General features: G+C 48.1%; 1 protein-coding gene across 1 annotated transcript in view; it reads right to left on the bottom strand.

The window, feature by feature from the left end:
* The window catches only part of ZNF831 (zinc finger protein 831), a 69,604-nt gene that overhangs the window by 29,934 nt on the left and 13,180 nt on the right, over window positions 1-26,490 (bottom strand). The window contains exon 3 of the mRNA XM_045814641.2: window positions 19,031-19,182. Coding sequence (XP_045670597.2) covers window positions 19,031-19,182 — 152 coding nt within the window. The remainder of the gene's footprint in view (window positions 1-19,030; window positions 19,183-26,490) is intronic.

Here is a 26,490-nt window from a genome sequence, read left to right on the forward strand (position 1 = left end):
TTCACACTAGAGAAGGCTACAAAGCGAGTGACTCTCCACAACAGCACATGGGAAGCAAGAATTGGCGCGAACGTCCCTGTCCGACTGACTCATCACTCAGATGTTGGGTCTTTTTCTGTATGTTTGTACTAAAATATTGTACTTTCAGAATGTCATATCTGAGTCAAGCAAGACCCGCTGGTCCCACCTCAGCCCCTTGCTCAATGCGCAGAGGGCACGTTATGCTGAGGACTGCACGGGCCTGACTGGTGGAGGGTGCCCCCAGTTCATCCTTCAGAAAAGACGGAGTTGCCTTACAATCAAATCTTCCCACTGTATGAGGAACTCACCCAGTTACTTCACGCTGAATTACAAAATACTGTTTAGGAAGGTGCTGGCCTGATACCATGCCGGCCCATGGCAGTCTGGGTCACCGACAGCAGCATGGATAAAACTGGTACTGAAAAAGGCCACAGGAGGGCGGAACTTTAACACGAATCTAGTCGTGGGCACCTGGGACACGGTTATAAGCACCGGATATTGTTGTAAATAAGTCTCTTGAGGATTGCCTTACAAAGCAAAACAGGCCCCACTGATTTGGTGTAAAGTGCAAACAGGCATGGGCCAGGAGAAACGAAAGGGGTGGTGGGTAGACGGCTGTGCTGGCATCGCACTCCATTCCAGAAGCACCAAGTCTCGAGCGGCCCAGGTGAGAGTGCAGGTCTTATGCTCTAGAAACTCTTGCCTGACTCAGGCAGGTGGCTCTCATGGTGACAAAGCCCACACAAAGACGCACGCTCTAAGTCCGGCAAGAGTGGCTCGTGCAATGGGAGAAGACACAAGATGGCTAAGCTAACAGTCACAGCACGGGTGATTTAAACTGTGCATGGTGAGGAGAAACTGCCTACTTCATGTCTATCTCTACTTACTATATTTCCAGGCTGGCTCCCAAACTCGGGCCTGTCACTAGGGCGTGAGTGGTGGGGAGCTGCATCATGCCATTTGCGGGTCGACTGCTATCCTGGGTTCTCGTGTAAGTGATTTCTGGAGAGGGAGCTCCCGGGAGAAACCCGACAGGAGCTAGAGAAGCAGGAAGAAGTTAGCAGTGAGACTTCTGGAGAAATCTAGCCTCTGCCTGAGCGCACAGGGAGCTCTGTAGTGTGAACTGCATTTGCGGTGTGTCTCGGGGGGGGGCCAAGGGCCAGGCGGGGCAACCCCCATCAGGCCGTGCCATGTGTTTGTTGACAGCAAGGAGGTCCCATCAGCCAAGGGCAATCCTCTGCAGAAAGGCATAGATAAGAGCAGGAAGCAGCATGTGGTGATGGGTGGGTACCTGGCCTGAAGGGGGACCTGGGTAGGCCACCAACAGCACCTGCCACCGATGCCACCACTATTAACTTGCAGCACCCCGCATGGAGAAGGAAGCTGACCTCTTGGTTCTGACCTCCCACACCGAAGAAGCAAGAGGAGCTGTGACAAACATCTGAGTTTGTTCTGAGTTCCGCAGCCAGTTCATCCACCTTAATTCTCCTTCCGGAACATCCCTTCCCAACAGAAGTCAGCTGGCTTATGAACACCTTTCCCAACTCCAGCTGTGGGCATGTTCTACCCATCTGACCAAACAGAAGGTTCAGGGCCAGGCGTGGGCCCTAAACCTCATTAAATCAGAGTCAATGCCAGGGCTTCAGTCTGAGTACTCTTTTTCTACCACTAGTGCTAAGTGGGTAGGATGCAAGCTAGGGCCCCTGGGGGCCAGCAAATGGGATGAAATGGGATGAAAGCAACCCAGAGGAAAGCCAACTCCTATAGGAAGGTGGAGAATCAGAGCCCGGGTGACATGGCTGGAGTCCCAGCCCAGGCTACTAAGGGCTCTGCATTACGTGAGCAAGCCAAGTCTTTTTGGTGCTTAAACCTTTCCTGAGGTGGGATTTCAGTCCTTTATTACCAAGAACCGTGACCCATACCCAAACACCCTCCTAACTCCTCCAGACGTACTCACCTTCCTTGAGCCCCGGAGGATGAGAGGGGCGGGTGCCGGGAATACCTGCTGACCCTGAATACCCTCGTAATATTAAAGGTGGGATTACAGATTTACTTATCGTTACCTAATGACAGATTTAAAATTCAAACCTTGATTGTCTGCTCCCAGCCCCTGGAAAACCATCTAATGTGTTTGCCTAGGAGCCGCAATCATGACTTTGATGAAAGAAGCCCGTCTTTTTTATAAAGAGACATTTCCAACAGACATTGATTAATCTAGTTTCCCATTCTTCTAAGCAAAATAATAGAGAAATCATCATTTTCTTCCTTATCTAACTACACAGATGACTGCTTCGTGACTCCTCAAATTTATTGAGTGGTAAAACTGGAAGCAAAGAAGAAATATGTCCTGTGTCCTCACGAGCTTCGAGAGCCTTGAGGTGTCAGGACCCAAGCAAGCAGGGCCACACCAGCTGAGGCACATCCAGGCAGAGGTGGGGTGGGCAAACACAACATCAGAAAGAGCCTCTGCCTCCTCAGGGAGATTCTGGAGCAAACCAGGCTAAGCAGGTTCTTAGCATGAATGCAGAATTACTTAGAACTCACTGAAAACGTTCCCCAGTTCTTGACTCAAACAAAACAAAACAAAAAAACCATGCATTGATCTAAAATGAAATGTTAAACGAATCCAAATTAGTTGAAATTAAAGATAACACAGACTTTAAACGGCAAAGTGGACTGAGATTAGTAAGTGGAAATACATGCCCCCTCCCCCCTGAGCCGTGCGCGGTGGTCTACAGAGTAGAAAGGGTGGGGGCCCTATAGACACGGGAAGCAGTTTTAAAAGGAAAATAATTGTTTTCATATTAAAACATACAAAACTGATTTCTTTTGAACCACTAATGTGTGGATTTTTAAAAATCAATAACATATTACATTTAATCCAGTTGAACGAAGATAAATGGGAATGCGCGTCCTTGGTTCTCAGTAGAGCTCACTAGAACACTTAATGGGATTGCCGTAGCATGCAATGTCTGTTGTTTTCTCTTTTCAACTTGGGAAAGCTTGAAAGTCGAACACTTTAGGAGATCGCGGGAATGCAGTGAAGTGTGCCTGACCTGCCCTCAGGAAACAATGCTGGACGCGCAGTAAGTGCTCACTAAACAGCCACGAGCGCATGCACACCCGAGTGAAGGGAGCTGCCCTGCCCTGGGCCAGGGACGAGAGCAGCCAGACTTCCCACGACCAGGGCCGCAGGAGTGGGTGCGCGAGAGGCGCCATCCTCGGGGCAGAAGGGACAAAGGAAACCCAGAAGGGACTGCAGGCAGAAGGGGCAGCCCCCGTGTTCTCCTCTTGGGGGACAGGGAAGTGTCGTCCCCTGGAACTTAGGAGAAGCCAGCCTGGGAACAGATGGCACTGACAGAAGCCAAGAGATGCCTTAAAGACCAAGGTGTCTGGGCTGGCAAAAAGCACGCACCTGTCAGGAGAGAGTAGTGTCTCCAGAGACAAGGACGAGGTCATACCATCGGAGTTCCACATGGCTCCTGAAGATTTCCTCATGCTCCTGTACTCACAGTGGGTGCCCTCCATATTCCCCCAGGCACAGCAGAATGGGCCCACTTCTCCAAAATCCATTCACCCCAATAGAAGCGTGACCACACTGGGTTCAGCATTTGGCTCAAGGGCCCTGGATGCCCGGGGTGGTAGATGGCAGCCAGCACCCTCCACCCTCCGCCCCCCATTCCTCCTAGCAGCCTGTAAGGTAAAGGTCTCAAACTACCTGAGTACATGTGGGATCCACCAGTGTGCACATGTGTGTTTAAATGTGAATTCATTAACCATCATGTAAAACTTGGGAGATTTTCTTTAATGGAAAATTCTGTGTCTCTGGCTTCTCTATGAAGATAGATTAATAACAATGAGCTGGCATGCTCACCATACAGCTCCATTTTAAATTATATCTGATTAAATTATAAATTATAATTATTAAATTTTAAATTATATATATGATATAAATGGTAACTGAACAGCAAACAGTTACTGCTATTATGAGCTTCATGTTACGGATGGGTAAACTGAGACATGAAGGAGCTAAGACCCTCCCCGGAGAGTAGGCAATGTGGGAGGAGGAGGGACAGTGGCCACCAGATGTGAGCCAGGCAACTCCCCCCCCGCAGGGTGCCCTCCTGATTGCTGTGGCACTGTGGCCCTGCTGGGCAGGCTGCTGCAGCCTTTCTCCTCTCCTGCAGCTCTGCTTTAGAAGGTTTGCTTTTAACATTTTTGCATGTGCTTTTTAAAAACATGGCCAAATCTGAAAGAGAGCCAGTGCGTTTCCTACTTGGGGAGGACAGAAACGTCTCCTACTTAGCACAGAGCTTCAGAGGTCCTGCTCAGTATACAAAGACAGGGAGCCTGAGCTCCCAGCAGGATCCTGGATTCTGCATCACATGCCTCACAATGGTCCTTGAGTCCCGAAAAGGTGCTTGAGTGCCCGGTGCGGTCCTTCCTATCTCTTACCCCATCTTCTCATGCTCCCCCTTTCTTCCCCTCTACGACCCTCCTGTTCTCAGCTGGGGCTCAGCTGGGGCTCAGCTCCTCTCTTGTGACAATCATTTTGTTCTCGCACATATGGGCAGCATGTAAGTGCAAGCAACACAGTCACGTAGAAGAGCCGGGGTCTTCCTGCTCTGATAACGGCAGGTCCTTCTCCAGCAGGGGTCCAGCCTGTTTCCAGAAGCACCAGGGCTCCCTGTCTCTAAACCCTCCTCTCCCTGTTTCTGACTGCAGCCTTGCACACTAGTTCAGCCAGCTCCTAAGAGCATGAGGCCAATTTGTGACAAGGGGCCCCCTGGTATCCAGAGCAGCCCCCCATGTGCCCAGGCCCCCTGGTGAAGCGAGGTCCGGTCCACATCCAGACCCGCACCTGGGTGTGATCAGGCACCAGGGAAAAGCAGAGCTGCAAACGGCTGCTGGGCCTGCCTGCTCATCGCAGACTAGCGCTAGGGGGCTCCCTTGAAGTTTGGAAGACGGTTTCACATCAAATAAAAAGTCGTGCTTCGCTTCTTCCGGGTAATAAATTCGCAGAGCTTGTTTTTTAACCCCCACCAGAGGTTAAAATAGTTTCATAAAAAGTTTTGGTAAATTCATGGGTAACTTTGGAGGTTATATGAGGTTGTTGTCAAAAAAAAAAAAAAAAAACGGAAAGAAAAAGAAAAAACAGCCTTTCTCTCTACTCGTGGAAGCACCCGAATCACGGAGCCCGAGAGGGCAGATAGGAGGGGGGCTTTGGGCTTTCTTGTTCCTTCTAGAAGGGTCCACGCAGAGAAATGGTGCCCCCGCCCTCTAATGCCAATGGCGGGCGGTGGCTAGGGGACCGGGGCAGGGGGGGGGGAGCAGAGGCAGATTAGCTGAGCTCATCCTGCACCAGGGCTCAGCCCGCCGCGAGCCCCTGCAGCCCAGACTGCCCATCCAAGGCTGCCCATGCCGCCTTCCTGATTTTTTCACTGCTCTCACCCGCAGTCCAGGGCAAGGGCTGGTCGGGGCTTTTGCACCCGTTTCTTCCTGGCAGGTAGTCAGGAGTAAAAGCAAAAGTTCCAGTCCCTGAGTAGGGGTTAAAAAGAATAAGAACTTTATCGGATTCACAAGAAATCAAAGGAGACAAGAGGAGGCAGAAGGAAAACAGTGCAGTTAAGGGAGGGGGCGTCGCACATTAACTATGATTCAGAGACTCAAATGCTCTGAGTTCATTTTTCAATCTGCCTTTAGCTAGGGGGAAAAAAATAAGGAAATTATAGAAAATTGAGAAACAAACATCTCCGAGAGTGCTTTGCACCCGGGGGTGCTTAATGAACACTTAATAATTTCAAATGCAAGTACTTAGAAAAATGGCTTTTGTCCATTCCCGGCACGCCAGGTGCCTCGTAGCAGAAAAGGGAGAGCTGACAATGACTGAAAATGATCACTAATGTCTATGTGGAGGGGTACAACAATTACTTTTTCACATCTCTGGAAGTTAAGGAAATAAACAAGCCAAAATTTTTAGAGCTTTAGCAAAGGAAAAATCTTGGAGCTGAACTTGCATTTCTTGTCCTCGATGTTTGAACTCGGGCAGGACTCCTAATTGGGATGGAGGACAGCCACGACGCCCCCCTCCCGACCCCACGGGGCCATACTGAAAATGAGATGAGGAAAAACACTTGGAGGAAACTCTCCAAATGCTCAGGCAGAAAGCAATGCTTGTTGCTGGAGCAGATTTCCTGTGCTCCCTGCCAGCATCCAATGTTGGGGTGAAGGATATACTTCTTCAGAGGAAGGCGGCACCCCTGAGCCGAGCTGGGGGTTGCCAGGGAGATGGGCTGGGGCTGGGGCACAGAGGGTCTCGCCTGGGGCAGGGCGGTGGAGGGGAGCACCTATGCAACCATGTGGCTTAAAGTGCCCCCAAATATCTCCCCAATACCAATGAAATTCGCCATTCATTGACTCATGTGACTTGTATATGTCTTCTCCAGACCTGGGGTGAAAGCTTGGCATACAGCCTCCCCCTGTCGGTCATGATAGCCACCTCAATATAAACACACATTTGTCTTTCAAATACCCAAATACCACAGCTACGGAGTCCTTTATGGTTGACAAAGCACCCTTCTACTCACCATTGCACATAGCTTGAGCCTCTCAACAGCCCCATGGGCAGATTCCCAGACCAGCTTCGTGGGGTTTTCAAGGGTCAGGCTAAATGAATCAGTACAAGTGAACGCCTCCGAGACCCACACCCCCATTTTATAGATGAGGATGTGAAGCAAAGGGAAGGGGTGACCTTGCCCAAGAAGGTAGTAAGAGGAAAAGTCAGGACTCGAACAAATTCTTGTGAACCCAAACCAAAATGTCTTCCCCTGTACCAGTCTCGGCCTAAAAGAGGCTAAGAAGAAGGTATTGGGATTATTGGCTTTCTAAGGTCTTTTGTATAAGGCAGCTGGGTAAGAAGAGATGTCTGGCATAAAAGGGTACCTGTAAATATAAATATAATAAAAACAGAACTGTGTTCTCAAATTCTAGCTAGGTTCGAAACCTAACCTCTCTCTGTTTAAAAGGGAGATTAGTAAAGAGTTGGTTAGGCAGGCATTAAGTAGTAGCATCAAAACAAGACTTCCTCCATTATGTAATCAAGAGACTTAGAGGGGAATTAAGAAGAGAATTACCTTCTCATTCTGATTGATGTATTTTAATGCTACTCTACATATCACTTAGGATTATTGCTCCTCTAGGCTCACCACTGGTGCCACCATTCTGCCTCAACTTGCCACTAACACCTTGGCTAGAATTAATCCTAAAGGATCGCCCGTCTCCAAAACCCACCCTCCTGAAGAGCAGGTACGATGTGGAAGTGGGAAGGGAAAGACCCAACAAGGTGACCCCTGAATCCCTGATAATTTTGAACACCATGCCAGGGACCATCACTTTTCATTCTGCCTCATCCTCTGATTCCATTTGGCTACTGGCTTCAGTATTTCACATAGAAAATTCTAGACTAAGATGCAGACTCCTTTTGTGGGATCTGCTAAGAAGGGGCTCTTCCAACTCAAGGTTAAGAATGGTTTTCAGAAGGTCCTTCAAAAACAGAACAGTTTCCATTTCAGGTTTGGAATTGAAGGTAGTCTCTCTCTGTCTCAAACTCTCAATATAAACACACATTTGTCTTTCAAATACCCATATTCCAAGTTCTCCTTAAATGACTGTATCATCTTGCCCTCCCACCTCCCCGACTGAACCAGCCACGAGTGCATGAGCCACGTCTGCCTTCCCAACTTCCGTTGGCGCAGAAATCAGAATTCAGAACGTGTCGCTCCGTTTCTACAGGAATCTATTAGTGACTGCCAAGGGAAACACTTAGCATTTTAGATAAATAAGTAAATAGTAGTTAAGTGCTGTGCGCCTCCATTTCCAGCAGTTTAGTGTATATGGCAAAATTTCTTTATGATCCAAGGAGGAAAAGAGGGAGGATAGAGAGCGCCAGCCTTTGGGTCGGCCGCGTGCTGCCATCACTCCCCTCTGCGGTGGGGGCCCGGATGGAGGGGTCTCCGGGATGGGTGTCGGAAGCGTGTCGGCCCCTCCTCATTATCTTCCTATTTATGCTAGCTTACTCTCCCTTCTCGCTCCAGCCGGCCTTGTCAGAGTCCCTCATTTGGAAGCTTAATCATATCAGCGAGCTTACCGCATTGCATTTGTAATGACTTGTTTACCAGTCTGTGCCGGCTCCCTCTGCCAGACTGGGCTCTCCCTAAGGACAAGGGCCGCGTCATGTTCTTATCTGCCTCTCTTCCTGCTCCCACACACTGCCTGGCACAGAGCAGGCCCCAGTAATTGCATGTGAACCTCAGGCCGTGTGACTCTAGTCGGTGCCACAAAGGTGTCTCTGTCCACCAAACAGTCCCTAAGCTCCTTGAGAAGAGGGCACACGTCATCTTCCCCCTCGCCCCTCTCAAGGGGCATAAGGGGACTGATCCATCAGAAACTGAACTGCATTAAACCATGAGTAAGAGATAATTTGGGTAATTTGGACATGCGTACAGTTACCTGCCTTGCCCCCCTCTCTTTGGGAAGACCAGCTCTCCTTGACCCTTAACTGCTGTGCCCTGCCCGTCCCTCCATACAAGGTCAGGTACAGGATCCAGACCTGGCCACATAAATCCCCAGTGATTAGCTCAGGAAGAGACACATGACCCCAACCAGGCCACCAAAGTTCAGTCTGGGGACTTGGGTGAGGGTCGGGCAGAGTGTGGACAGGCAGGGAAGGTCCCAGGGGAGCTGCAGCTGATGACCAAAAGGAAAGAGGGGCCAAGTGATGGAAAGAAACGATGTCCTCATGGCATCACCCATACCTCTGGACCCAGCCAAGCCTGCAGCAGCCACTGCCTTACATGAGATAATGAAGGGTTCTGTTCAGGCCAGTTTCAGTGGAGTCCCTTTTTCCTACACCCAGAGTCCTTCCTACCCCTGCGTGCAGAGCGTAGAGCGCCACCTCCAGTGGCAGCACTTCAGCTAAGACAACCAGGGTGTCTGTCTGGGGATAATAAAAGCTTGCAAAGAGAAACACTGCTATCGTACTGGCAGACGCAATTCTGTGAGCCTTCTCATTTTATCCTGGGAGTCTGGACTGTGGCCCCAAATCCCACACTAAACCAGAAAGGACTGAGAAATCCATCTCTCTGCCTTCTGTTTATAATGCAGAGCAAAGACGCCGCTCGGCCTCTCACTAAAGCCCTCACATATTACTGTTTGCTCTCTTGAGCTCCCGGGCGGCCTGAGCTTTCTGGGAGGTAGCTGAGTAACACTCAGGGCTCAGCAGCCTGCAAATCAATTAATCTCTTCTGCAAATTGCTAACCGGGTCTAATGAATTGGCTAGGCACAGAGGAAGTCCTGCGTGGCTTTGTGTCCTTTGCAGTGACAGAGCTCTCTCAGAGCAGACTGAGACGTCGTGCCTTGACTGAGGAACAAATCTATTAATATTGGGAAAGAACATCAAATTGAACCCAGTGGACTTAAAGTTTGGTCAAGAGAAACTCACTTCTCTGTGATTTAAAAAAAACAAAAAACAAAAACAAAAACAGTCTTGTCATCCCTCCATGTTCTTCCCCACTGGATAAGACCAGCCTTCCACACGGTCCATCTGGGCAGTGGCCCCCCAGTGAGTTTCCGCGTGGGGTGGGAAGGCCACGCTCACCACAGGCACCACAGGTAGCACCTTGTACCCATTAAAGGGAACTTTTTTAAAGTTGGAGAAGATCAAGGGAAAGAAGACGTACTCTAAAATGCTACAGCTGGGCATGTAAACGGGGAAGCAATCTGGGGAGATCTATCCAAATTGTGCAACGCCACACCCAGAGACCCAGCAATCCCTCTTCCCCGGTCTCCCTAGAGAAACCCCTGCTCAGGCCAAGGAATCTGAGCAGCAGGTCCCAGGAGCGGGATGCAACAGTGAAAGGCTGGTGATGCCGCACCCCCCCCTCCCCCCACCGCCATTAGCACGGCCTGTAACTCAGAGCACTCCCACCTGGAGAGGCTCTGTCCCTATCTGCAAGATCCCTATCTGCAACAGATAGGTCTCTGTGTATTTATTAACAGTGTGGAAAACTATGAAATGTGGTTGAGTAAAACAAGCAGCAAGTTGCACAATGAGACGTACATGTGGCCGTTGCATTAAACACACACGCATGCACCTGCACAGATAACCAGCTGGCAGATGCACTCCAAACAGCAGTTTTATCTGAGGGGTACTGGGAATGGGGGCGGGGGAGGCGGTCAAAGCGAACATTAGCCTTACCTACCGCACCCCGATGCGTTAAAGGAAGCATCATTCATGCTTACACACATAATTAAACATTAATAATTCACTATTTTATACCTCTAGGCGGAGCATCAATTTTCCCGAGATCTTTTTAAACACAAATGTGCCCAGCCTGTCTCCAGGGCCTTCCAATCAGTCTCCTGGGGTCCACCCCATCTGCCAGCATCCTTGCTCCACTCTGCGCCTGGAGTGATCTTTTTAACGCCTCCAGCAAACAGTCTCCCTGCTGCCCTCCTCCTTGCACCCAAATCCTTCAGCGGGTCCCCATCTTCCTCAGAAGCAAGATCAACCCCCACCCCAATGTCTGCAAAGCCCCAAAGGGCACCCACCCTCTCCCACATCCTCTCATGGCACCTGGGCTCCCAGGACTTTCTCACCACCACCTTCCTAGTGATAGGCTCTGGGGCGCCGTCTGGGAATCTCAGAAATGCAGAGTTTGAAGCTGCCTGGGAGGCCCCTGGCAGCCCCTGGCCCCCGCCCCCAAGGAGGCTGAGAAGGTACGGGCTTCAAGGAGGGTCTGTGAAGAAGGTCATCCCATGGCCTCTGCAGCGGATGCTGGTGAATGCAGAGTTTAAATCTATACAGGTCAAGGCTTTATAAAAGTTAAGGAAACACCAGATTAGGACAACACAAGCCGCCAATGGAGGTCCTTCCTTTTGTCAAGGAAGGGGTGTGACAGCCAGCAAAGTCCCAGGGAGAGGAGACTCACAGCTCAGAGTTACATAAAACTGCATCACACAGTGAGAGAACAGTGCTCTTGGAGTCCCTCTAATCAAGGAAAGAAGAACGTCTCAACTGGGTGCTAACGCCCCTCTAATGCCCCTCAAGACTTCACACACTCTTTCCAGCAGAGGGGGCCTTCCTAGGGCTCCTGGCCCTCTGCCCACAGCAGACCGGAGCTAGAATTTATTTACCACAGAACATTAGAGTGTTTTTATCCTGTGGTACTCTCTTAATGGCATGTGATGTTGGCTTTCCATTTTCAGGGGGGAGAAACAGTTTCTCTTTAAAATAAATGTATTTGCGTTTTTGGTGAGTGAGTGTAAGGATAACACGAGCAAACATTCACACAGGTGACATGCAGACGCAACATTTCTAGAGGTGGCACGTGAATTATGTGAATGTAGGGAACACTGCTGACCACCAGCTTTATCACGCGGGCGGCCCCCAGCAAGTCGCTGACGCCCCTCTGGGTCTTCCTTTCTCCAGTTGCAAAGGACATGAAGAGTCCCTTATCACTAGTCTGCTGGGAGAGTTTCTAAAATCTCACTGTGAAATGTAGCCCCGAACTTCACCGTGTTTACAGTTGTAAGCCATGCCAGCTGCAGGAAATTGCAAAACCATAAACACAGTATAGTTCTTATGGTTCAATAAAACATTCCCCTCAATCAATATGACTTCGGATGTGTCATCCGGGCACAGGGCCACGCTCGGCTCCTCTTCAGTTCCCAATTTTAGTCTGTGTACCGGCAGAAGTGGCACGACTACCAATATGCCTGGCAAAACCCGAATAATTAACCTCAACCACATCAATGTTCCCCATTCAGTTCTGCAAAATATATTTCTAAGGAAATATATAAGAGCACTCTTTATACCACAGAATGTTTTAATGTATCCCAGCATCAGAGTAAATAGAACAGGTCTTAGTTAATGGAGCAGGTCCTTTTAACACAAAGGATTTCAATAATAAAAAAATAAAAACTGATATGTCATCAGCTACAGAGAAAGGGATGTGCATATAAACACGAAAACAGGGCAAACCTAATTATGAGATTCTTTTTTGCAGCCCAGGGTCAATAACTGTGATATTAGGCAACCGGTAATAGGGCTGCATGCTCACGGGTTTTAAGCTCCCAGAGACTAGAAAGTCCCACTTGAAATGCAAACAGAATTCAATGATGTTGTGTTCATCTCCACTGCGCCCTCCATTCTGAAAAGAAATATATTCATTTCAGAGCAGCGACCTCATTAGGAAAAACGCATCGGGAACTGGGTAACCACAACAAAAGAGAATCAGTAGCTGCTTTCGCTCAGGGGGTGTCATCCACTTTATATGGATGTGTAGGTTTTTCAATTGCTTTTTCTAATGGAAAAATAACCTTCGAGTGCGAGCACGTGCACGCATGTGTGTGCACACACACGCACGTGCACCACACACACCTGTAAAACTTCTCCTCTTAAGTGAGACCCCAACTTGGGAAGTAAACAGTAAAGAAACCAATGTGCCACCCGGAAGACACGACTCCAAAATCTTACTCCCCACTACAACAAACCACTCCATCCAGATGGCGTAACAGTTTCAGAGGCTTAATGCTCAAACCAAATGGCATATACTGCATGGCAAAGCAAGGACACCATGGTTCCTCATTCCCCTCCCCAGAGGGAGGGTTTGTTCTTGATCTTCGAACAGCCAGGACACACAGCCTGCCTCTTTTCTTTCTGTCCTTTACCTCAGGGGTCCTCAAACATCTTGTGCATGAGAACTTCTGCTCAGAGCTACAGACACCAAGCACACTCTCGTACCTGAGTTACAGGATTTTCAAAGATCATGTTGCCCACAGGTTGTTTTAACTAAAGTGCTGGCTTTGGCAAATCTCCCACTTAAGATTTGGTCCCAGCGTTGTGTGAGAGGATCCCAGGTTACAAGACATCCAAGGGAGCATCCTCAGGTTCAAAGTCACTGTCTGTACCTCTCCTGAGCGTCTATCTGTACAACAGAGGTGGCATTATACTGACAGGTGACCCTCCAGGTTGAAGATGGCGGTGCCACAAAACTGCGTCCAGCAAAGCTAGGGGGAGAAGGGAGTTTCTTTTTAGATGAAAAAGTTTCTTTTATGCCACTTAGCTCACTGCCATCCAAACCAGACACCCACTGGACTCTTCTGTTGTAGATGCCTCTCCAAACACAATCGGACATGAGACCCACCGGCTGCCTGCCCCTTCCTTCATTCTCCAAGAAGCCTTTGGGTTGGTTCTGATCACCCTTTCAACTGGGCTGAGTTTCAAGGTGACTTCCTTCTGTTTGCTCAGTTGTTCACGGACACAGTGCTAGGCACGGGTGCAAAGGCAGAGATGACCCACCAGCTTGGTAAACAGGGCCCTTATTAACGGAGATCACTGCCACTGGGGAAAGGCCACCTAAAACAAATCCATTCACCACGGGGACCAAAATTTCACCATAAATAGTGGGGAATTAAGGACTCTGAAAACTTATCTTGAAACCGAAAGCTGCAAAAGTAAACTGATAAACCAACAAAGATAAAATAAAAATAAGCCTTCCTGGCAAACTGTGAGCTAATTGTTGAAATCAAAAGAGGTTTATCCAGTGCTGATGGGGGCAAATTACATTTTTACACAAAATTGTAGAGCTATTCTGTGAGCTATTCTTCAGTTTACATTTACTCTCATAGGAAGATCAAGAGGGACTCCTCCTCGCCAATATTATAGGGCCTCCTCAATTTTCCCAAGGGGCTTTTCCTAACTCTCCAATATGCACCTCACTCTCTTGGAATTAGCCTCCTCAGATTTCTCTCATCTATTTGTCACCGAGTCAGACTGACCTAGTCAGTCATTCTGTCAATGAGCTTCAATCGATGCAGTGCTCGCTTCCATCAACTTCATGAAATTCCACGGACTGACTATCATTTGTGCTTTCACTTGGCAATCAATTTACATTATATTGTGAAAGTTAATCTGAAGGGCAGCCATGAAAGCTAATGCTGAGAGAGAGAGAGACAGGGAGAACATGGTGTTTAAAAGGGGTCTAAGTTTATAAGCAGTCAGTCTACTGGAGAATGTTCTCATCCTGTGGCAATCCTTGCCTCCCCGGGCAACCTTGGACTGGGGTGTCCCATAAGAAAGTTTGGATTAAAAGGTCTTCCCTCAAGTAGATGTGTGCTCTTCTTGGGATATTCAATGACTTGATATCTTTTATGAATCCCTTCGATGAGGAATCTTGAGCTTCTGAGATTAAAGCCACCTAACGCCATACCTCCACCGCGATCCTGCACATGGCAACGAGGAAGGAAGTTCTCCGAAACAGCAACACTCCTGCCGATGGTCACCGCTGCTACTGGGAATTCACTGCTACTTGATATTTAAAAAGAGACTTCTAGATTCCCCTACCCTCTTGCTGGAAACTTGGATGGGCTGGACCACTGGATTCAGGTTTAAAAACAGACTAAGTTCTCAGGAGAGTCTCAAAGACTCCAATCACTCTGAAATCTTATAAATTAGGTCTTTATCCTTCCTAACTCTTCTGGCCTTCTGCTTGCAGATGACTTCACTGCCAAGCCATCTGTTAATTGCAATGATTAGTACCAAGCTATCAGAATAGTTTAAAGAAGAGGGAAATTAAGCATCCTTTTAAAAAATATTTTTCAGAAACATCCTCTTCCTCTCATCTTTATAAATTGTTGACAGGAAGATTCACCAAAACTGAAGAGGACAAAGACTCGGTTATGATACCTTCTTTCCGCCCCCAGACACATGTATTCATGCCTATTTATTTGGAGAGGGTCACTGATTCTAGCTGACTTATAAGGATCAGGGCCAAAGGTTTTCCCTATCTTTTAATGGGGACGCTCCCCCCAAAGACCACTCTCAATTTCCTTGTTGCATTTCGTCAAGTTCCCCCAAAGTTACAGCCCCTCGGGTCACTCAATATAGATAACTCCATCATCGTCCTGCTGTGGAAAACAGGTCCTCCCCTCCACACACACCTCCAGCAAAAAAGATACAGCTGCATACATTCACAAGCACACTCGTGCCCAGGTACGCACGCACACGCACACACACACGTACACACACATACACACACACACACACACACGGACGTGGCGAGGTCAGCTCCTTCACTCAGAAGCCAGCCCTGATCTCTCCATGCAGGACCTGCCAGGTCAAATGATACAAGAAAGCTGTTTGTAAAAATGGTGGGTGACCGAGGCCCATCCTTGGGTTCCTTTGAAGTAATGGCACTTTGTCTTCAAACACCCGACACTCAGAGTGCCTGTCACTCCACTGTGAAATATTGGTATGGGCAAGTGGTGGCAATAAAATCCCCGAGCCCCTTTGATTTCCAGGAGGTATTTATTTTAATGCACTCTACCACCCTCCGATGCGGTGTCCATCATGACCTGTCCACCCTGGGCTGGCTGGTTTACCCAACCAGCCGGCCCTATTCCCACTCTGACACTTCAATAAGGGAGAGGGGATGATTAATACTCCCTGGGCCAATGCTTAGTCCACATCCCGCAGGCTCACACCTGCTCTTAATGGACATCCTCCATGTTCTTCCTAATTGCGGGGGAGGGAGCCCTTTGAAAATGGGCACCAGTGACCCAGGCCTCTGGCTCAATCTGCTTCTCAAATAATAAACACGAAAGCAGAGACATTTGTCACCACTTGGGCTGTTGCCGGGGCATTATAATACCCCTGTGTGGGGCCACATCCCAGGGGGCGTTTGAACTATGGACTGCCTCTCCTTTCTTAGCTCCACATTCAGATTGTGTTTCTGATTCTTTTTGTTTGTTTATTTGGGTCTGTTTTTATCCACCACTCACTGTGCCCCAGTTTGCTCTGAGGCTTTGGTATGAAAAGCTGCTGCTGAGATAAGAAGTAGACAGAAGTAGGATTTCACCCAACATGGAGGGGGTCTCCAGATCCCCTCCATAAGTCCACACAGGGGAGAGCAGGACCACCCCCCCCCAGGCCGAGAGAAGCTTTCAAAGGGAAGAAGGGGGTGCAAAGGACAGTGACAGGTGAGAGGCTTCCCACCTGGTGTCTCTGCTCACACAGGAGCCCCTGTGCACATCAGGAAGAGGCACCCACTTCCACCCGCCGGCTGTGGCAGGGAAGGAGGGAGGAGCTGGGGCTCCCGTGCTTTGGGATAACAGCACCATAGTCAGAGGGCAAGGCTGAACAAACCGGGTGGGAACTGGACCACGGGCCCTGTGAGCACAATCCACACAGCCGTACCTGGAGGGCCTGCCCACGCCCTACCCCTCCTGCCTCCGGGTTTCTCCCTAAAAAGAAGTTAATGGGTCCCCTAGCCCAACACACGCATCCTGGTGTTGATGTTACTCGTAGCTACTGGACGACTCTTCCCCCAAGTGTGGAATATGTCCTGCTGGTGGTGGGCTGGTTGACTCCGGCTTAATGATTATGTATTGGTTTGGTTTCAAACAGAACTGTCCCACCCAAACTGTGCACACAGTAAGAGCACAGACAATGTGCCTCGCTGAACACTGAATGTCCATGTGTGCCCCTGCTTTTCTCACTTAGAAACATGTTTTTAGGTCACCTCTGTTGGTTCACAGAGAGGGGAAAAATTGAAGAAGTGGTACAGTGATTGAACTGTGACCCCCAAAATGATACGTCCAAGGTCTAGCTTGCACAACCTGTGGCTGTGGCCTTTCTTGGACAAAGAATCTTTGCAGAGGTCATTAAATTAAGACTCTGAAATCAGCCTGAATTTAGGATCAGCCCTAAATCCAATGACAAGTATACTTATAAGGGAAAAGAGGGGGAGATTTGATTCACAGAAATACACAGAGAAGTTCATGTGCAGAAGGAGGCAGAAGCTGGAGAGAGGCAGCCACAAGCCAGGGGATGCTCAGAGCCACGAAAAGCTGAAAGAGGCAGGAAGGCTCCTTCCCTAAAGCTTTCGGAGAGAGTGTGAGGAAACTGGCCCCCATAACCGTGAGAAAACTAACTTTGGTTGTTTTAAACCGAGTTTGTGGCAATCTCTTCCGCAGCCATAGCAAACTAGCACAGGTGGTAGCCAAGTGGGGCGCCAGCTTCAGTGGCTGCCCCTGGTCCCCACTGGCCCCAGAGCACACTGGCCCATCTGGGCTCCAACTGCCTCTCCAGAGTCTGCATTCTTGCCCCTGAGCTCCTACTCACCAGTCCCCAGTCCAGCAAGCCTCTGTTTTAATCTCCCTACATCTGCATTTCCAGACGAAGCCCTATGTCTCTCGAGAAAACTCCACCTTTGGGTCCCTCCCCCAACACTGACCTTGTCTTCTGCCAACCACAGAAACCCCACACTCAGTTGGCACTCAGCCCCTGCCCGTTTTTATGCAGGTATGCTTATCACGCTCAGCAGACAGAAACACTCAACATCCATCATCCACTGGAGAGGCTCGCGGTGCCTGCCGCGTACAGCGGCTTGCCTGACACGCACATTGAGCCCCTGGGCAGGTAAAACCTTTACCAACAGCCTCGCTGTGCAGACACAGATCCCGAGGGGGCAGCTAACTGACCTGCTGTGTCATCTGTAATCCCCCATGTGATTGCGCAAAGGGTGAAGAGCTAGTCCACCGGTCTGTCTTCACCTTGTACCACAGAGGGATTATTTCTCTCCTCTTGAGCGCACAGCACAATGCTCAGGAATATAAACGTGGCAGCTGGGAGCTTCCAGCAGCAGCCTGATTCAGCCCCTTTAAGGCAGTGGGAAGAGAGCTGGTGGGAAGGTTCTGCCATTTGGGACAACTGGCAGCATTCCAGTTGGTTCTGTTTGGGGAGTGGGTATCCCCAAGCAACCCCTTGGGCAGTTCCCTTGGCTGTATCTATTTGAGAAGGAGGAAAGTCATGGAGTTGAGGATGTGGGCCTCAGAAGTGAAGAAAGGATCAGCTGGGCTCCCTGGGGCCTTTGGGCTACCACCCCCCACCTCACCCCAGCCTCCCCCACACCATCTGAAACCTCAGAGGTCCTAGCAAAGGCAATGCTTTTCCTGGCCAACCCACAGAGCAAATACTTACCTTGATTTAAATTATCACAGAGAAACAAAAGACAAATCCTTGTCCCTGCCTACAGGAGAGGGTTTGGGGGGGGGAGGGGGCACTGCAGCTACACAAAGGTGGAGGTGGAGGCGCCCCAGCCAACTGTCCCCGGGGAACCCAAACCTCAGCTATCAGACACAGCCCAGGGTCAGCCCTTGAGCCAAAGAGAAAATAATCAGCCACAAAAGGACAGTAATTCAGTCACCACTGGCCAGATGGGACCCTGTAGCCTTTTCACAGATGCTCTTCATTTTTCCCAGTCAACACCTTGCAAAGGAGGCTCAGGCTGGGCCCATCGCTGCCAGGGAGGGGGAGAGACAGAGGGAGAGAATGGAGGTCTGGAGAAGTGCAGCAATTTGCCCTGGTTGCCCAGTGATTACAGCTGAAAATAGTCCTTTTTCCAGGAAGCACTCTGCACTAGTTCATCCATGATTTATTTCGGAGCATGACGAAGCATGCGCCTCTGACGCCGTCCATGTAAGCAACGCTCCCTGCAGCTCCCACGCACACTAACTGCCCATCTTTCTATTCCGACACTGACCCTCGGGTCCCCCAATGACCCACTGCAGCCTTGCCATGGCCCTGTGGAAAGAATCAAATGAACCTCCTTTATAAAGACGGGGGAGAGCGGAGGCACCAAGAGTTCTGACTCCTGTTCCCGAGGTCCTGGAGGAAATCTGTGCCCGGCACAGGGCGCAGCACATGGCCCAGCACACGTGGCCAGGACTGAAGGATGTGTCCTGACTTCTCCATATTCTCGCCCAGTATTCTCCCCACTAGTTTGGGGTCACGCTGACAGTCTCACAGACATCACACCTTTGTCATAATCCCGTCAGGCTCCCGACGGCAAGGACAGCTGGCTCCCGCCCATTCGCATCCCCAGCCTCTATGAGGGGCCCGGCGCCTTTGTGTGCCCAGCTTGGATTCACCTCCGAGGAGAACATTACCTGCCATTTCTGAAGGAGGCTGCCTGCGGGTCCCGCGTGGGCCCAGCCCCTCAAGTGGGGGGAGGTGGCGGTCTTTTCTCAGCACCCTGAGTGGCCTGCGAGGTCCGCTCCCTCTCAGCTGAACGCGGCTCTGTAAGAAGCTCCCTTTGTACCTGCGGGACAGAGAAGCAGGTGTGCAGCAGCCCGCCCTGACGATAGACGCCCGGAGGCCCACGCACACGTTTACAAAGGCGACAAAGGCAACGCTCAGACAATAACCCCGAGCCCCTGAGGGGTCAGCCTAGAAACTCCTTATCCTTCCTGTCCTCCTTTTCCCCTCTAGGACATGGAGACAGGAGTGGGACCTGACCGTGGGGCTGCTGGAGGGACCACATGAGATGGCGTGCACCGAGGGCTTCCTGTGCTACTTCGCGCACAGCACGGGCTTACTGAAAGCTAGTGGCTGTCATTAAATCCTGAATCACACAGTTCTGACTTAATAAACACGCAGCTCCGTACAACAGCGATGACGGGAACGTTCCACAATCGCACTGACCACGTGCGGCTCCTGAGCATTTGACACGTAGTTAGTGTTTCTGAGGAGTTGGGGTTTACTTTATTTCATTTTAATGAATTTAAATAGCCATGTGTGGCCAGTGGCTACATACTGGACACTGTAGGCTTAGAGGGTCTACTCTGAAAAAATGGGCACCGTAGACTTTCCATCTAGAGAAGCCGTTTCGGAACATCTGGTCTAATCTCCAAAACAGTATTCACATCCCAGTGGGAGGGCCTGGCAAAGTTGAGAAAGAAAATACTGGAGCTTATATTTATATTTTTCTTCTAGACTTTCTTGTATCTGTTGCTGTATGCCCTTTATAATATACATAACACATCAGTAGAGGAGAACGTGTGTGTAATCTGAGTAAACAATTATGCATTTATTAGGATATGCAACCAAACGTGCAACCAAAAACAGACCAGCCAGCTGCCCCAGTGCCACCATGTTGCAGGCAAAAGCACCATGACGCAGAGCAGCTGCTCTGAGCCCTAAGACGTGCAAGACCGTGTAGCCAAGTGCAGCCAGGCCCCGGATCCAGTGCTCCGTACCATTTTGCGACAGGCCGCCATCAGCGGTCAGCTCTTCGAAGAGACCTTTGTGCTGCTTCTCTCTGCCCAGTGAAGCCACGAGAACGCCCTTTCTTTTACAAGCCTCAGTTTACAAGAATTCTACTCCCAGACACTCTCTTCAGCCTGGGGGGAAGGTGAGGCGACCTGCTTGGCCATTTTCCTTTCTCATTTGTCTGAGCTACCGCCAGCCTCCAGCTGCAGTCCCCTGGAATCGCCAGGGCTGCTCACAGAATTTTAAATAAGATCTGCAGATCGCTGTATTCTCTTAGGCACTGATTTTTATGGCATCCAAACAATGAGAAAGTGACTTTTTGTTCATCCTTCCTGGAGTCCATGTTTGGGAGAGGCTCCGCTCACATGGCCCTGCTGCCTCCCTGGCCTTGGGCAGGAGCTGTCATTCCCCGGGGGTGCCTGCCTTCTTCTTTGAAGCAGTCGTCCCTGCTTGTCAAGTCCACAGGTTCCTGAAAGAGCTATCTGAGCGGGGTAGGGAGCTAATCACAAGCCCCTGAACCAGTCAGGGCTCCTGCTGGGCCTGGGCGGAGATTGATTTCAAAGTGTAGAGACAAAGGGAGGAAGGAGGGTGGGGAGGGTTTAGGGAGAATTCTTTTCTATGTGCTGCCGGGTCACCTTTACCCCAAGTCAGTGGGTGACTGCCACAAGCTTGCAGGTGTTCAGAATGGCACAGTTTGAACTGCTGGGAGGTTTTGCTTTTGGAAAACGGCCTAGTGACGGACTCTGCTCAATGAAAACCACTAGGAGACTGTGGGAAAGTCCCGGCCCCTGAATTCAGGTCTCAGAAGGTGGAATCTGGGCCCTTGTGCCCTTGGGGGAGCCCAAGTAGATCTTGGCTTTGCCTTCAAACAACATTTTGTTCGGTCATGGGCAGGGTCTGTTGCTCCCTCTCCTGGGTCCTCTCACAACATTCCGCAAGCAGCCCCTCCCGGAGCATCAACTTCGGGCAGGAACATGCAGGGTGCAGCAGAGGAGGCAAGCTTGTCCGCATCACCTCCTGCAGGTCAGCAGACGCCAGGAAGACCCGTCTCAAGCACTTTACCCGGCTGCATGTTGTGTTCCAGATGCTGGGATGTTGACTGCTAATGCCTCGTATCTACCCCCTTCTCAAAAGGGCTGCCCTTGGCTGACAGGAGCCATCTTGCCTGAAGAGGCCTGGGGGAGCTTGCACATCTCCGAGGAAGGACCCTTAGCTGCTGACTGACTGTTGCAGGGGGTGACAGCTTAGGCCCTTTCTCTCTGAGCAGGATAATCTCTGGAACATCGCACATTCCAGACCTTTCCACAGGATCAGACAGGACTGGATACTCAATGCCAAATCTTGCTTAGTCCTTCCCGTGCCCTGGTCTGCTTCCCTCACTCCTGAGAGGCCTCCCTCTGCAAATCACCTGTCCAGGAATGCCCATCTCAGGCTCTGCTTCTGGGGAGCCCAACCCCAGACACATGATTCTAGTGTTTCCCTTCTCCTCTGACTCCCATTGGCCTATCTCCCCAAGACACGCTCACTCAAATATGTCTGACAAACACCCTCAGATACACAAGGACCCTTATAAATAGGTCCTGTCGCTTTTGTGCATGACATCGTCCCACAAGAGCCATTCTTTTTCTCACTGTGGCTGTACTGGAGGTTATCTTTACAATCAATCTAGGTGCCCGTACTTATGTCTAATTTGCTGTGAGCTGACTTGTAGAGTGGTTCACAGGGTTCTTAATAAACTGCCATTTAAAGCCCAGATTTTAAATTGAACTCCTACCCTCGGTGTACCCCCTGTGCTCTCCGCCTCTCTCCAGAGGTCTTCCTTTAAGAGCCTGCGTTATTGACACTCACGTAAGATCAGCACAATGCTTTTGCTGATGGGACTCATGGAAAACTGATCAGAAAAAAGCCTTCTTACCCCACATCAGCTCCAGCGGAGACACCAGTGATTAGCTGGCCAAGGTCAAGAACTCAGGAGACACTGGTTTTAACTAGAGTTCAGTGAGAAGTTCTCCAGAGCAGGCAGGGTGAAGTTCTTGTCATGTATCTTGAGGCTGGCAGAAAGCCAGCTGCCACCTGCCTACTCCAGCCGTGCCCCCCACCCCACATACATTCACTGCTCCTTTTATCAGCCAAGTCTCAGGGAAGGGAGGTGGGTCCAAGGACAGGGTCGGGCCCTGTCACACATGCTGTCTCGGGGGAAACACGTGCCGTCATACTGTTCCTCCCGTTTGGCCCTACAGGGAATAAGAAAGCAAAAGGAAGCAGAGTGGAGGCGTGCAGACCTTCAGGATCCCACTAAGCAGGATGCAGGACTGCGCTCAACGTCTCTGGTGCCTTGGTGAGTGTGACACATGTCTCAGCCAGGTGTGCTGGCAGCCACCATCTTTCTTACGTGGTCTCCACCTCACCTCCGAGACTGTGCCGTCACCCCTGAGAGTGCCACCTCACTGAACAGGTAAACCGCGTCACGACTGAAGTGAGCAGACATGGACCTCAGACAGACAAACATCTGCCTCAGAAGGAAAGCTTTTATTCTCAGGGCCTGGTTTTCTCTCCTTCCCTGACTTTCAATGATTAATATATTTTAGGGTTTACCGTGCACACTTCTCCCATGTGACCCCCAATCTCTTCCTCGCTCATTCTGATCCACTTGGGACTTCACAACTCATTGTTCCATTTGTCAGAAGCTTCCTAAAACAAGCGTTTCATGCTTCATACGGCACTGTATACAGTTACAAATTAATCAATAAAATCCAATTCCATGGTCCGGTGCTTGCTCTGGGCACAGCAGAGGCGTAGTCTGCGGGCACTCTGAATCTCTACGCCTCTAGTTAATGTCAGGGCAATTAGGCATCCAAGTATGAATTTTCTACATTTTTCCATTTCCACTCTGAAAAGGGATCCTGCATTTTCTAATCCCTCTCCTTTAGCTCATGTACTTTCATTAATGAAAATAGCCATTTTCATTACAGTGTGGTATTTGAAGTTGGCAACAAGCGACGAGACAAATGAAATCAAGTGGAGGGCCCAGAAATAAACTCCAGGTATAAATGGGAAGTTAAAATACAGCAAGTTAGTGAGGAAAAAAAGTAAATTAATCTAGGGGTCTGCAAGCTTTTTGTATAAAGGTCCCGATAATAAATATTCTAGACTTTGTAGGCCACACATCATCTCTACCACATATTCTTTATATATATAACCTTTTAAAAATGTAAAAATCCTGTCTAGCTCACAAGGGCATATAAAAACAGGTCAAAAGTCAAATCTACCCCATGGTCCCTAGTTTTCCATATGGACAAAAGTAAAAATAAACCCTTCCTTACATTAATATACACAGAACATAAGAGAATATATTTTTGTGTTTGTGACACTGGGAGACTGAGAGTAAGGAAAGATCTCTTAGACAAGACCAAAAAGTAATAATCATAAAGGAAAAGGCAGCTCCACTTGACTACATCAAAATTATACACCTTCTTGATGATAAAAAGAAGTCCATTTCCAACAGTACAGCTGACCAGTTACTCTGGTTGACTACCACGGTACTCACCCCTATACTGAAAACAACTAAAAATGCAGATTAAAATATAAAAATGTTCAACACTTCTACATAAATGTATTGATGTTCTGATTAGAAAGTAAGATGTATTTAAAATTCAAAAACCAAGTGAAAACCGAAACCTGAAAAGGTAAGAGGATTTTCATTTTGAGAGCATTTGCCAAACCAAGTGAACTTGGCCTTCCATGTTTATGGTCTGGTGGGGTGCAGGGAGCAGGACTCAAACCCAGAATCTACCACAGGTGCAAATCAAGTGGAAGACCCAACCTCTGCTCCTGCAAAAGCTGAGACCTCAGAGGGACCCTCAACATATAGGTGAATTAGAAATAATACACCCTACCCCCACCACCTTCCCAGGAGACACTGAAAAGCTCCAATCTTATCACTAAGTGAAGGGGGCAAAAGTCTCTTCTGTTAATTTTCTAACAATAAGACAGTCTTCTCATGGGTTTGTAACCTGAATTCACACTACACATGACACGAAAAAGCCTAAAACTAAGAATTTTATTTGAAGTAGTGCCCAGTGCATGCCCTCAGGCACCTAGCAGAACCAAAACAAATCATTACTGGAGAAACCCACCTCCAACCCAAGTCTCAAAGTTCCAAAAATCTCAGCTCACCATCAAAAATCCAAAAACAAACAAGGAAATAAGTTACTACAACGGAGAGCTACTAATACATAAAACAGAGTCAGATGTGCCATGACTTCCTATGTTGGCATTATCAGATGTAAAATATTAAGTGTGTTTTTAGAAAAGGTTGAGAATAAGAGTAAAGATTACAGAAATTTTAAAAAACAATCCTAAAATTCATATGGAACCACAAGAGGCTCCCAGTAACCAAAGCAATCTTGAGCAAGAACAACAGAGCAGGCAACACCACACTTATTGATTTTAAAATATATTACAAAACTGCAGTAATAAAAATATTATGGCACTGGCATAAAAACAGACATACCAACTAATGGGACAGAGTAGAAAGCAATAGAAAGACCAGAAATAAACCCACACATTTATTATAAACTGAGTTTCAACAAGAGGGGCAAGAATACACAATGAGTAAATGACACTGGGAAAACTGGATATCCACATGCAAAACAGTGAAATTGGACACTTATATTATACCATACATAAAAAATCAAATCAAAATGGTTTAAAGACTTAAACATAAGATCTGAAACTGTAAAACTCTTAAAACACAGGGGAAAAGCTTCTCGATATTGGCCTTGGCAGTGATTTCTTGGATATGACACCAAAAGCACAAAAGCAAAAACAAACAGCTGGGACCGCATCAAACTAAAAAGCTTCTGCACGATAAAGGAAACCATCAACAAAATAAAAAGGCAACCTACAGAATGAGAGAAAATACCTGCAAATCATTTATCTGATAAGAGGTTAATACCCAAAATATCTAAGGAACTCAGGCAACTCAATAGCAAAAAAACAAAACAAAACAAAAAAAACTCTAAAAAAATCAGTAAAAGACCTGAGTAGACATTTCTCCATAGAAGACATAGAAATGGCCAACAGACACATGAAAAGGTGCTCAACATCACTGATCATCAGGGAAATGCACATCAAAATCACAATGAAAGATCACCTCACACCTGTTAGGATGGCTATTATCAAAAAAATAAAAATAAAAGATAGTAAGTATTGACAAGAAGGTGGAGAAAAAGGAATCCTTGTATTGTGTTGGTGGGAATGTACACTGGTATGTCCACTATGGAAAACAGTATGGAGGTTACTCAAAAAATTAAAAATAGGACTACCCTATGATCCAGGAATCACACACAAAACAAACTGAAATTAGGATCTCAAAAGGATAATTGCACACCCATGTTCAATGCAACATTGTTTACAATAGCCAAAAACTGGAATCAACCCAAATGTCCATAGATGGATGAATGGATAAAGTTGTGGTATATACACAACAGAATATTACTCAGCCTTAAAAAAGAAGGAAATCTTGTCATTTGCTGCAACGTAGATGAACTTAGAAGTAGAATAAGCCAGATACAGAAGAACAAAGACTACGTGATGCCGATGATAGCAGAAATCTAACACTGTCAAACATAAAAACAGAAAGGAGAATGGTGGTTACCAGGGACCAGAGGAGGGGGAATTAGGAGGTGTTGATCAAAGGGTACAAATTTTCACTTATGCAAAATGAATGAATTCCAGAGAACTCCTGGACACCACAGTGCATACAGTTAACAATGCCGTAATGTATACTTAAAAATTTAAGAGGGTAGAACTTTGGTCAATGTTCTGATTAAAAAAAAAAAAAGAAGAAGGAGAAGGAGAAAAGAACCTTCTAGAAGTTACAGATAAGTTTAGGACATCATATGTGAGGATGGTTTCATGGGTGTATCCTTATCTTCAAACTCCTCAAGATGTATACATTAAGTATGCACAGGCTTTTACGAATGTCGATCATAACTGAATAAAGAAAAGAAGACTAAGCAAGAGACCATAAAAATGATCAAGCAGATTTGAAAAATAATTAAGTGGAACTTTTTGGAAATAAAGCATAATATATATTAACAATCAAATTTAACACTCAATAAATCAGTAATGGGGGGTAATTAAGAGGCCACTGCCATAGTCCTGGGGCTTTTTCTCCTGACCAAGATGGTTTCACAGTAACTGTATTTATTCTCCCAAAGAAAAAACTAGGTAAATGTATAAAACACTGGTTTTCAGGACAAGAGACATCAAGTAATGAAAGCAGTGATCCCTTGAGAGTAGATAAACAGATCAGATAAACCCCATAACTGCTCAGCTTCCTGGTGAAGGAATT

Source organism: Ursus americanus, chromosome 22 (assembly GCF_024610735.1).
Source record: "Ursus americanus isolate L20-20 chromosome 22, mUrsAme1.1.p, whole genome shotgun sequence".
Taxonomy (NCBI): Eukaryota; Metazoa; Chordata; class Mammalia; order Carnivora; family Ursidae; genus Ursus; species Ursus americanus.